Source organism: Stegodyphus dumicola, chromosome 5 (genome assembly GCF_044657685.1).
Source record: "Stegodyphus dumicola isolate Sdum_Otavi_A_Nest chromosome 5, ASM4465768v1".
NCBI classification, from domain to species: domain Eukaryota; kingdom Metazoa; phylum Arthropoda; class Arachnida; order Araneae; family Eresidae; genus Stegodyphus; species Stegodyphus dumicola.
Window position 1 is genome coordinate 55,574,096 of NC_140772.1, and position 13,452 is coordinate 55,587,547.

A 13,452-nucleotide genomic window follows, 5' to 3' on the forward strand; every position below is an offset into this window, starting at 1 on the left:
AAGGAACAGAGCCATGAGCAACCGTTTTTCTGCTGTGACGTCATGCCGTCGTACTCAGACCTTTTGTAAATGTCTCGAAGGTATTGGTTCTGCCTCTTGAAGGCCATGTTAGTTGCTTTCATTCTCTAGCAGTTAGAATTCTGCGGCGTTGAGTTAATCTTGTCATTAGGCGTGTTTACTGCGAGCTCGAGTCAGAGCCATCTTGCGTGATAGTTAAACTTTTATGCCGTTAAGTTCAATTTAAGTTCTTCATTACCTTTTGGGCCCACCAGCGGCCGAGGGGTAAAGTCGCTGAACACTGGTAGTTCATTTCGAGGTTCGAATCCCGCGAACAGGCTGGCTGCATGGGCGTTTTCGTGGTTTTCCCATGTGTAACGTATATACGAGCCAGTTTCCCTTAGTCCTCCACGAAGGCATCTCTCCCCTTAGACAGATAGCCCTCGAGGCTTTGCCATAATCACACACACACACACACACACACATTACCTTTGGTTTAATCCAAAAGTGTTGGCTTTTGTAAGCACGAGTTGGTGTCAACGGTTACACTTTATTTGACTTTCCTATACACCCTTCTCTTGACTTTGTAATACATTAAAAGCTTGGCGATAATTCACCAAACAGTTTTCAACGTTACGTATATTTTATGATAGATAAGAATGCACGATGTTGCAATGCATAAAAAATAAACATTGCTTCTATAAAGGTTAAAAAATTGTAGACTGCTGAAACAGATTGCTTTCACAATGAGTTTGGTTTTCAGGAAAAGGGATTCCAGTATTTGATAGAAAGCGATTTCCCAGGTATTGGTCGATAATGGCATTTTCTGGCTAAATTTGTCTGTCTCTTTGCCATCTTATATAGAGAACGCTGCTCATCAATCCATGTCTCATTCAAGATCTGAACTTCATCCCATAAATATAACAGTTAGCCTTCTTTAACCATCTTTTTGTTTTCAGATATTCAATACATTATTTTCCGACATTACTAATAACAGTATAAATACTAAACATCGGATAATCAACTTATACTTGAATGATAAACAATTTCCTTTCGAAAGACACCAAACGAAAATCGCATTCTGTGAAAACGATAAACCTGACGTGATTCGTATTTATATATGAAACATTATCACTTCTGAATTTGTTTCATCCTTGTTGACTTTCTTAAAAAACTAGGCTCACGCGGTTCATTTCCTGAACTAGCGACGATGCAGAGTTTCTGTTAATCCTGTTAGCAATTTCAACAGTCTACCGCTAGATGGCGCCATGATATTAAAAGATATTCAAAGCTAAAATACTAAAAAAATAACGAGAGATAAGGAATGCAACCACGGCGGCAGACGATATTAATGACTCATGCACTTTTTAAAAGAGCAGTAGAATAAAGTATTGTAATGATGTTGGTTGTGAATTTCTGCCCTGTTAAATAATAACGCAAAATCAAAATGATACGCATAGTGGATGTAATAGAAAAATTTTGACGCTAACAATCCCTAGTTATGCGTAGTCACGAACTACACGGATAAACTCGTATCGAAATGTTTCTTCGCCCATATCACTGCGCTCAGGCACTTCCTTCTGACTCGGATCCCATTGGCTCGCCATGCACCTCCTATGATTGCAAGAGAAACTGACACAAGAGAAATATTTAGCAGAGAGTTCTATCCATTGGGATAAAAAGAGAGAAAATGATGCGACACGGAAACCTAAGGTCAGTTCCTCACATTTTCTTAACCGGACATACAAGCTCCTACCTCCGTGATAAATTCGAGAAATTTATGCAAAATTTGTTTCAGCAATTGTAAGGTTTTCGAGTATGAAAATTAATTTTTCGCAGATAGGATGATAATTTTTCAATTCAATTTTTAATCTTTTCTGTAATAACAATTTTTTCCCCGTATATAACCTTTCAGCTTGTATTTTCTATTACATTAATTTTCTAAAAGTAACACTTTTCTAGAAGTTATTAAATTCTTACTCAGTATTAAAAAAAAATTATAAAAATTTTAAATGATTAGGTTTGATGGATAATGAAGAATAGGAACATGTACCTCGAAAAATCAGTCTTAAGGGGGAAAAAGTCAGCATTTTTACGGAAAAAATTAATAAATTAATTTAACTAGATAGTGAAAGTTATGTATTTCTTCATCATCGTATGCGTCTTTGATTCTTTTTTTTCGGCCAATTTTAATACTTTGCATCGCATTTTTAATAATACTTATCATTCACCCTCTCCGTCGTCTCCACGCCTTTCGAACTGTTGTTTTTTCATTTTCATAAACTGGAAGGGTGGATTGATTAGTTAACTATGTAGTACTTTAGTAGTTTAAGTATGAGATATCGTTACAGTTCTTCATTGAAGCATAAAACAACATCTAAGCCTCCAAAGCCTAAGGCCCATATCAAACGGCGTTTGTTTCACACGAACATCTGTTTCGGACAATTTTTCTGCCTGGTTTACTATTGAAAGAAAGACGCGAGACTTTTTCCTTCCTTTCAAAAAAAATTGCAGGTTGTTCGTTTTCAACCAATCAGCTATCAGCTTCGAATGCTATCAGCTTGTTTGTAATGGGGACCAGTTTCTCCTGCGTTAACCCCAAAGCGATCTGTGTTGATTGGCTGTTGTGACAAAGCAGAAAAATTGTTCCAAACAGTTGTTCTTCGGAAACAAACCGACGTGTGATAGCAGCCTAACGCGTTAAGCCGCTGAACACTGGTAATTCGGTTTGGAATTCGAATCCTGACGAACGGGCTAGCTTCTTGGGCGTTTTCGCATTTTCCCCGTCTGTAACGTACAGACGAGCCAGTTTCTCTTAGAAAGTTCTCCAAGGAGACATTCCTCCCCTTAGGCAGCTAGCCCTCGAGTGCTTTGCCATAATGAAATAAACCAAAACTAAAGCTTAATATTGTTAACTAACGATAAATTCTGTTCAACAATGAGTTAAATTTATGCCATAAAAACGTGTTTCGTGCTATGAGACCAAAAACATTTTTCATTGCATCAACTCTAGGTCTCACTTTCTTTTTCTCGAAAAACGTGTTACTGTTTTTATTTTACGAAGTTCGTAAATTTTCAAAATTGATTTTGTTGCTCCTTCATTTGCAGAAAAAAAAATTGGGCGAATCTTGCGTGCAAGCTATCCAGTGAAAAAAATTACTCAATTATGTCTTCGAAAATGAAGTCTTTTATTTCTTAAACAAATGTCTTCCACATTGATTTGATTTAGGGTAGAATAATGTCAAGTTTCTTTCATACTGCCTGGCATCGTTTGTTTGAATAGCTTGTTTAACATATGCGATCTTAGGCTCTGTATTTTAAATTTCTGCATATTAATTATTTAACTTATGAGTTTGTCGTAACCGGTTAGTTTGAAACTGCTTAGATGTTAACCCGAATACGAAGATTATACTGCAATTTTTAGTGATTTTTAATTTTGAGATTTTAACTGCGAAATCTTCTTTAATGTATTAAATTATAATTTGAAATTTTCAGAATACAGTTTTTATTAGCACAAAGGGGCCTTAGATACAATGGGCTATTAATCTCAAAACGGCATTTTGCCTCATTCCACTTTTTTGCATTGACTCTCTTTTTAAATTGTTGCCACCAAGTATTATCCCCATATATTTAAAGGAAATAAATAATGCATAAATGCTTGCCTCTGCATAAATGCTTGCATCTGCATAAATGCGCGAATGTTTCTTGCATTGTGAAAAAACAACGGCATCTAGATCCATTAAATTTTGAATAAGGTAGTCCTCCAACCGAACATGGGCACTTGGAAACCCAAATTTTGAATTTTGAATTTGTTTTATTATCTATTTTAGATTTTGTGACACTCAAACGAATTTTTGATGAATAAACTCAAAAATTTGAAAGCGATCAATGGCAAAACGGTACGGAAAATGACGTTTTATCTTCCGCGAACGAGACTGTCTATCCGAAATTCTAAAGATATGCTGTTTTGCTGTTTTTAAATATTTTGTGGTATTGCTGTTGAATTGAATTTTATGTGGTTTAAATGCTGAGAATATGATATTTAATAAACAAAGGCCACACACAAACCGTTGAAAAACGCCCTTTTTGGCATAATATAAAATCTGAAAGCTTTCAGATTTTTTTTTTTATTTTTATTTAACGCTTACAAGATATGTTTATTATTCTCAGTAAGCAGATTTTACGTCTGATCAAAATATATATCAAAATATACCTATTACTACATAAGGTACGGAAGCCTCGCGCGCAAGTCATCCAAAAAAAAAAAAAAAAAAAAAAATCCACAACCTCGTTTTGAATAATGAAATTGTTACTTTCCTTTTAAATAAGTGAACATGTCTCGATTTACGCAATAATTTATGATGAAATAATGAAATTGTTACTTTTCTTTTAAGTAATTGAACATGTCTTGATTTGGCAATAATTTATGAGGAAATAATATTGTAGTTAAAGTTTTGCTTACCATTTGCATCGGTAATAATAGTTCGTGTTAAATATGCGATGACTGCTTTAAATTTTGAAACCCGCGGTAGGGTTACTTCTTAACTTGATTGATTTTAAAAAAATTGTAAATTTTATATTTTGAAAATTTGTAAATTTTATATTTTTAAAATTTGTAAATATAATTCTAAATTTTTGAAACATTAACTAAAAACTCTTTGATATACTATTCTTTAACGTGGAATTTTCAGATGCGAGTCCAATTTATTTATTTATTTAATCTATCATGATAAGTAAATGACATCATCAAGTAAATGCTGTCAGATGACTGAGTTTCATCTCACAATATATTATTACTTTAAAATATTCTGAAGCATATTCTTGTAGCAGTACCAATTCGTTTCAAGAAATGTTCTTTCACATGCCCGCATTTTAAATAAAAAGCTTATAAAACGTTAACCGAGTTATCTTAAATTATACATTACATTTAATTGCAAAATGATAAAGTAGTCAAAGCACATATGAATGTCAATTTGGTGAATTCGCAATTAATAAAATATAATTCAGAATAATTTTAAACTAATAAAAAGATCTAACTAAAAATCTAACTCTTGAACTGTAAATCTAACTCTTGAACGTTTGTTGAAATATATGTAATAATGAGAAATACTCAAGAGAAGTAATAACAATAACTCCGTTCGTGAAACTCGTCTTTAAATGCCATGTCAACTAGTGCTTCAAAGTAATTCCCAAAATTTATAAACTTTCATTTCTTCAATTGACTGGCGTTGCATAACGAAGACAAAATAAATTGTTTTTTTTAATGTAATAGTATAGATTAAAATCGATGTCAGCTTTTCAGAATTACTTATAGTTTACTAATAACTCATAATTAATATAACATTCAGTTTAACCGCATTATAATACCATCTGTTATTTCTCAAATTTTCATTTTCCATGTCAAGCCAAGAAAACAGTATGATTAAATATATTCATTAAACTCTATTTATAGGTCGTAATTAGTTGAGAAAAAAATGAAATATGAAAAAGTATTTCTTAATGCTAATCTTACATAACAATATTTTAAAGTTTGTTTACGTTTTCGTGTTTTTGTTTGCGTATTTTTAATGTTGTCTTTCTTTAATTTGTCGCAATTCGTTTTGTGATAAATTAAAATATTTGTTAAATATTATGCATTAGATGGTCTAAAACAGTGTTTCTTAACTGGGTTTACTCCAAGAACCGGTAAGATATTTTGGTACATTCTTGCAGACCGGTAAGTTTAATAATTCGACCCATTGGCACATTTTTGGACAGATAGCTGGATATTTCGCGGATCGGCAAATATTTCTTACGGACCGGCACCGGTTCGCAGACTGGCGGTTGAGAAAGACTGGTCTAAAAGACTTTTTAAAAAAATGCTTCAATTCAATTGCTATTATTGGATTCATGTTTCTGACCTATAATTTAACAGAATCTTAAAACATTGCTTCAATTTTCATGCATTTCACAGTAATGTCATTTGCAGAAGGCTTTGATAGTTAGTAATTGAGGACACTTTTCATTATTTCTTTTATTTTCGAATTTCTTATCGTTTGGTGCTTTTTAAAAATATCTTCAAGGAATAAATGTACACCGTTTTACTTTTAGGTGTTAAATAGATTCCTTTCTTCTAAACATCCATGTATACTATCTCTTTACTGACTGTTAACTAGATTGAACTTCTATGCGATGAGGGTTGTATAAAGCCTGTTAACATTAAAATCTCTAAATTAACTTGCCCTATGAAAATTTGCTTTAAATGCAGAACATTTTCTAATAATTTGTCTTTAAATTTTATTCTTTTCATTTTGAAACAATCAAGACAATCAGATACGTCATGCCAGTTCCAAGTAAACTAACACCTTTATAATTAGTTATCTTAAAACAAAAATTAGTAAACCACAAGAGTTATATAAGAAGTTATCGCTCTTATCCCTTAAAATTGTGCCCTGTCTAACTAATTCTCAGATTAAATTTAAATGTTACCTTAGAGCGCAGATTATGCGGATCAAAAGATGAACGTGATATGTCTAATATCAAATAGGTCGTATTTATTTCGACTCTTCAGATTGAAATTTGAAGATAAGCAAAATCCTGCGATTTCACAGAAATATTCCTCCTGACTTTTTTTACTTTCTGGTGAAAGAAAAATTCATCACCATACTATAAATGTATCTTATGAGAAATATGTGTACATCGTGCATGTCAGCCTACCTAAATAAAAAAAAATAACCTCTGTTTATTACAGGTCTTCCATGCGTTCCAGAATTTCAATACGTGAATAGTAGTTACCCTAGTTAATATATATATATATCATTACAACGAAAGAGAATTGCGCTAGAATTTTTACATAGAAGACATTTGCTCTATCTATTCTCTTCTCTTATTAAAGAATGAAGAATGTGTATGTTTGTATATTCCGCGTGTTGTGCAAAACCAGCGAAACCTTAGAGCTACCAAATTTCGAACACACGTAATCCCCCACGCAAACGTGTGCTCCTCGAAGTTTGAATTTTGGATTTAAAATGTTTTTTCTTACTTTGTGCTAATTTAAGAAACTTTTCATTCAAAATTCAAAGTTTTGTTTTGAAACTCTGCAAAGCGTAAGCTGTTTACGTTTCAAATTTAATCAGAAAACTCAGAGATATAAAATAAGTGTGTTGCCCCCTGGCAAAAGACAGTATATCGCATTGTGAACGGCGACACCTAGAGCTACACAATTTTGAACACGCATAACATTCCAACTGAACATATACACATTAAGTCAGAATTCTGAATTTAGTTTTTTGTTCTTTTTAATTTCGTTTCTCTGCGAATTTAAGGAAGTTTAGATCAAAATTTCAACGATATACGAGCTTTGTGTTACCACTTGTCAAAGCGTAAAATATTTATGTTGCAAGTGCAATCATAAAACTCAAGGATGTCTAAGAAATATATTACCTCTCCGCAAAACGCGATATATTTGTTCGCACAATCAACAAATTCAGCCGTTTAAAAGGAATGTAATAGAGCTTTCTTCGGAATATACCTTTATATTCTTATTTATTCATATATGCGTGAAATAGAGGATTTAGATATGTGTTTAATATCCATACATTAATGAAATCACGTCTGCAAAAACTTCACCTGAATCATTCCGCGTGTTATAGGCAAGGTGGCGAAACATACCTACAAACAGAAAAAGATTTATTTATCATAGATAACTGTTCAGTATAATATTAATATTGATAGCAATCCGTTCATTCAGAGCAGCATTTATAAAATGCATTTAGAATAACCCTAAATGTGTATGCACACTCGAATACATTAAATCGTTTTCTTGGGGAAAACTTCTTTTTAATCCGTAAATTTTCTGATTAAGTTTGAGAAACATAAATATCTTAAGATTCGCCAAATGGCAACAAAACTGAACCATTGAAATAAATAACCAGCTAAAGCTTTTAACACTTACAAATATATTCTTTGCAATTTCAAACTCAAAATACAAATAATATGACTTAAATATTGATTAATTAAATAATACGAACACACTTAGATAAATCGTGACACAACAGTCGAGATTAAAATAAATAAAAATATTCTAGTTAATGTACTAGAAGTCAAAGTCGTTTCACCATTCTTAATCTAATTAACAGTAACAAAAGCTTTCTCTTATAACTTCTTTCTCAATAATAATAATTTTGATGGCAAAAATAGGATTCAAAAGCTAGAGCTTTCGTCTTAAGTAGTAGTGGATTTTCTCACATAATACATTTATGCGTAAATCATTCATTAATTAATTCAATAAAGCATTACAAGAGTTGAAACAGATGACCCGATAAAGCTACTAGGGCCATATGCCTAAGAGTAGGAATGCCTTCGATGGAGGACTGGCAAAGGGAAACTGGTTCGTTTTCACGTTACCCATAAGCAAAACCACGAAAACGAAACATGCGGCCAGCCTTTTGGCCTGAGATCGATAAGCAAAGCCAGGTCAAACGACCAACATTCAGCGGCCTTAATTATTCGGTCACTAGCGCAGCAAAGGCAAGAGTTAAAACATAAGATGTTAAATGGTAAATTTTGTTACTGATCTTACAATAAGAATGATAAAAATAATTAAATTTTATGATCTTAATTTTTTTATTAATTGATCTTAATTTATAAGGCTTTACTTTTACTATTACAGCTATATTCGTCACTTTCTACCAGAATGCAATCTAGTTAATATATAAAAGCGCTGAGTTCTTGGGTTTGAGACACATGATTTGTCTGATATTGCTAACAGTTACTATGTTGCATCTCACTGCTACTTAATTGTCTCATTGGATTTAGCTTCGCAAGCCGCATTTCCTTAATGTATATTTAGGGCCCGAGTCAAAGCTTAATTACATACGTGTTACTTATACTTCATATTTTAATTTCACTTTGAACGTTTGTCTACGGCTCCCACTAATAACGGATATTAAGCTTCTGTTATTGGGTCCCGGTGAGAGGTCCAGAGTTCCGGTCCCGGCGAAGGTACTGCGCATTTTTCGCGTTACTGCATCGATATTATCTAATGACTTTACAATCATTTTTAGTTAGCTGCTGTTTGATCCTAAACTTCTAAACTTCTGGAAAGCAATTTATTAGTGAAAATTATTTTGCACTTCTAATATTATGCTTGAGAATATTTTGAAACATAAAAACGCCTTTCAAGAGGTTTGGTTTGTGAACATAAATCGAAATGTTGTGACAGTCTTTCTATCCTGTTTTTTTAAACTCATTGCCGTAACATGCATTTTGAAATATAAACAAAGATGCATTGTGAAAATGTACCCTACAATCGAACGATTAGAGGAAGTGGATTGTTCTACGTCCAGCCGGAAGTTCTTGCACCGTATCTCTACATCCGTCATCTCAAACGGAGCATTTTCAAGGTCAGACGAAAATAGAATTTTAGATATTTAAATATGCTCTTTTCATATTGCTTTGCTAGATGCTTTGTTTTGAAGTGGAGTTTTAATCCATCATGAAATGTTAAGTAATCTCCTTGTAACGTTCAAAATATACTGTTGTTGATCATGAGTTTTGCTTTCCATGCAGTTTAAAGGCGGAATTTTTTCCAAATGAGATTTGCCGAATGTCAAGTGTTCTGCAGGATATCACTAAGGCTTCCACAAGAAGTGGTAATTCATGGTCTAAACGTATAAACTGATAAATATTAATTTTTATGTTGGAGTTGTCTGAAACAAAGGGTTCTGAAAGGAAAAGAATGGTCAGAAAAGCTGGTTTAAAAATCATGATATTGATTATAAAATACTGTGAATTATACATTTACTTTAAACTGATTTTCTTTCTTCATTTGTGCAAAAAATGCACCTTTTACAGTAAATAACTTATTATAAGTGACTAATGAACAATAAATAAAATAAAGCGCATCAACTAAAGTTCATAGGGGTATTGTTTTCACTGCTTTAAACATAGGCTTGTATAATCGCTCAAAATGATATAATAAAATGATTAGTTACTCAGTATTAATTACTGAGTACAATGGCCGAACTATTTAAACAGAAGACATCCTGGGAAAATTTAAAGAGTATGAATTTCGAATTAAAGCTATAATTTACTAAAACAAGCACAACTAAAGTGCCGAGTTATTTCCACAAAATTAAAAACATGTTGTGGTACTGAATTATGTATCTCTTATTGGTGGAAATAATTAAGCAGTTATAACGATGCCTTTATAGAGAGGTCTGCTTTCTTTCCTTTCTTTATTCAATTGCTAAATATTTCTCATTTTCTTTCGGAAAAGAGATACGCACAGACATGTACATAAAATATGGTGAGAGCAAGAAACGTCCCTACATGTGTAAGCACATAGCCCTCTTTTCAAACAGTTCACGTAAAAACATAAAACTTGCAGTAGCTTTCAGTAGCTAAATTTTAAGTTGTTATAAACCGTATTTTTATTATAATGCTTTAGCATGTCCTATATAAGAGAAATGTATGAAATGGCTTTATTCGGGACTGCATAGTTGCAGCGCAAATGTGAGTAAAATCGGTGATAGGTGAAATTATCGCGAAGAAAACAATGCAAGTTGAAAACATCGTCATATAAACATCGTTAGGAAAAAGACAGCAAAGAAGGAATAATCGCAGTTCAAAAACATCGTCGTTCAAAATAAAGGGGTTCGCAAAGTTCACAGTTTTAAAATTTTATTGTAAAAAATATCGTAGCATGGCAAGCGGAAATATCGTAGGAAAAACATCACGGACGAAATCGTCGTGGAGGAAAGAACGCAAGGTGAAAACATGGTCGTATAAACATCGTGACGAAAAGGAAAGCGAACGGGAAAGATCGCAGTTCAAACACATCGTGGTCTAAAACACCGTCGTTGAAAATAAAATGGTTCAAAAACATCACAGTTTTAAAATATCATCATAACAAATATCGCCCTTACATTGTTCCTTCCACGGCGTTTTCGTCCGCGATGATTTCGTCTAACATCTTAAAATCATCATCTGATCTCTCGGTCGTATGCATCATTTTGAGCAAAAGGTGTTTAAGCAAATAATCTTGAGTTTTATAGACAAGGAACATATTCTCAAGTATAACCAATTACTTGGCAGCCTCTTATTCCTCTACGTTCTCTCAACAAAACGGTTTTAAAAGATTAACTCTTTGCACAGTTCAAGATATTTAAAACCAAGAGACTTCAAATTTAAACAAATACCAAAAATGTGTTCTGACAATGCATGCAGGAATGGCAGAGCGCTAAAATAATTGTCTGTGCCTCCTAAAGAAATTGTTTTTCAATTTTGAAATAGAACTGCCCAATGATATACATACCCGACAAGATTTTTCTGTGAGCTCTTGAAACATAAAATATCCATAGAAATTATATATATATGTAATAAAAAGGACTTTGCAATATTGATGATGTAGGAGGTAGACCAGACTGTTGATTTCTTAATGTAGAGCAAACATTTTGATGCCGTAGATTGCTGAGTTAGGTTTGGTCCACAATGCATTTTGATTAGTTATTTATTACTGTTGCAAAATTATTATCGGCTGTTTGAGTTTTAGTTTCATTTACATCATTAGAATTATGTAAGAGTCTTATGACAAGGATTAGTCTCGAAATGATGCAATGCAAAGAAAAATTACTATTTTTAGTGAAGAGAAAGAAAATTAATTTACACAGCTAATTAAGACACAATAACACGCCGAATAAATACTAATTCAGAAGTCAAACAACAAAAATCAGCGTTATACCTACAAAATTTTCACAGGACTAGTTTCGATGGTTTTACCGAACCATCATCTTCAGCTGCAAAACCGCAAATGAACAAGGTAGGAAATAATGATTAGATAAGATAAGAAAGCCTGAACAAGAATAAGCAAGTGGCGCCATCTGTTGGCGAAACCAGAACTAAAACATAATTTCTCTAAAAGCCGAAGGCACAGCTAATTTTAATTTTATCTTTTACATATTCTTTATTTTTCTTACATATGTAAGACGAAAAATATGTAAATCAGCTTTATAATTTCATTTAGCAATAGCCTTTTGATTGCTCTTTTGTAATTTGGCAATTTCCTCTTTATTCTAAAAATAATTATAACGATTCTGGACTGCGTCATTTCTAGATTAATCTACGCCACAAAGCTTGAGTTATGCTGATGATGTAGTTATTTAGGAACCTAAACTCTGAGAACTGAAACCTTTGTAAATCCAAAAATCTTTCTCTTTGGTGAGCTGCCATATTTGATAAATGCTTACTTTTTGTAAATATGTTGCTGCTTGGACGTTATTTCGCTGTGCTCTTTTCCTGTGGCAATTGTATTCAAAAAAGAAAATTTTCTGAAAATAGGCACGGTGTGCCAACCTCTCAATGTGAATTTAAATAAAACTGGAATTAAAACCACCTCAACTGCTAAGTTTCTTGGTCATTAAGAATTCTACATTCTAAGTATCATGTATCTATGCCATCAGTATTTCTGAGTTTGTACGTCACAGTGTTCACTACTTCTAAATATTGCTTTTATCACATATATATAGATATATGTATATACGTTGTAGAATCTCCGTGTTCTTTTTGGTAGCATACATACAACGTAGACTCTACGTAGAAGACAAAGTAGCAAATACTCGCTATTTCTTGAAGAATAAATACTGCAGAAGGTTTTAAAGAACCCTTTATTTTAACTAAAATGAACGCACAGATGTACGCACTTGGTGCTCACAGTTCACAATCACATGTGGCTAACACTCATATAAACAGAAAATAAATTCTAACAAATCGCTAATACATTTAAAAGGTTAGCGACTGACTCCTTAACTTAACTAAACGCTAATCGATTGCATTTAGCAATGCCGAGTCTAGAAATATTTGTATACACTGAAAGGTGGATAACATCGACTAAAGTACTAACTTCAAACACGCAGCATAAATTAGCATTAAATACGCAGCTACTAATCTTCACTAACTCTCGAAACGCAGCTTAAATACTGCTTCTGAAGCACGTTTAGAATAGCATGCTACTTCATTTAAAATTTACATTCCAGCAGGAAACTGAAATCAGGAGGGAAAGTAAAACTAAAAATAATTGGTTAGAACAAAATAAAGGCCATTCAAAGTTATATACAAAATCTTTTAAAATTTTGATTTGAATATGATGAAAAATATAATCCTAAATTAACAATTTTTACAGAAGCTATTCACTTTTTTCTAATATTGACAAATCTAAAATATGACAAAATGTTACATGCGATTAGAATTTTATTCATATATTTTCTTTTCCAGGCAATGTTTTTCAACTTGTATTTTCATAGTGGTGCTAAACAGCTTCTCTGTAGTGTTCACATTTGCACAGGTAAGTTTAACTTATTCATCTTCACTAAAGCAATTCTTTATAGTATATAAGAGAAATAATTATCTGAAAAGTCTGGTTAGTACAGTATCCCAATTTAAGAAGTGTTTTATCAACGGATGTCCAAAAAGGAAATA

The 13,452-nt window shown here is 32.6% G+C and overlaps 1 protein-coding gene across 1 annotated transcript in view; it reads left to right on the forward strand.

Moving 5' to 3' along the window:
* The first annotated feature begins 1,344 nt into the window (after positions 1-1,344).
* The window catches only part of LOC146997108 (papilin-like), a 29,795-nt gene continuing 17,687 nt past the window's right edge, over positions 1,345-13,452 (forward strand). Inside the window, exons 1-2 of the mRNA XM_085816346.1 lie at positions 1,345-1,710; positions 13,249-13,318. Of these exons, the coding sequence (XP_085672472.1) occupies positions 1,688-1,710; positions 13,249-13,318 (93 nt within the window). The 5' untranslated portion in view covers positions 1,345-1,687. The remainder of the gene's footprint in view (positions 1,711-13,248; positions 13,319-13,452) is intronic.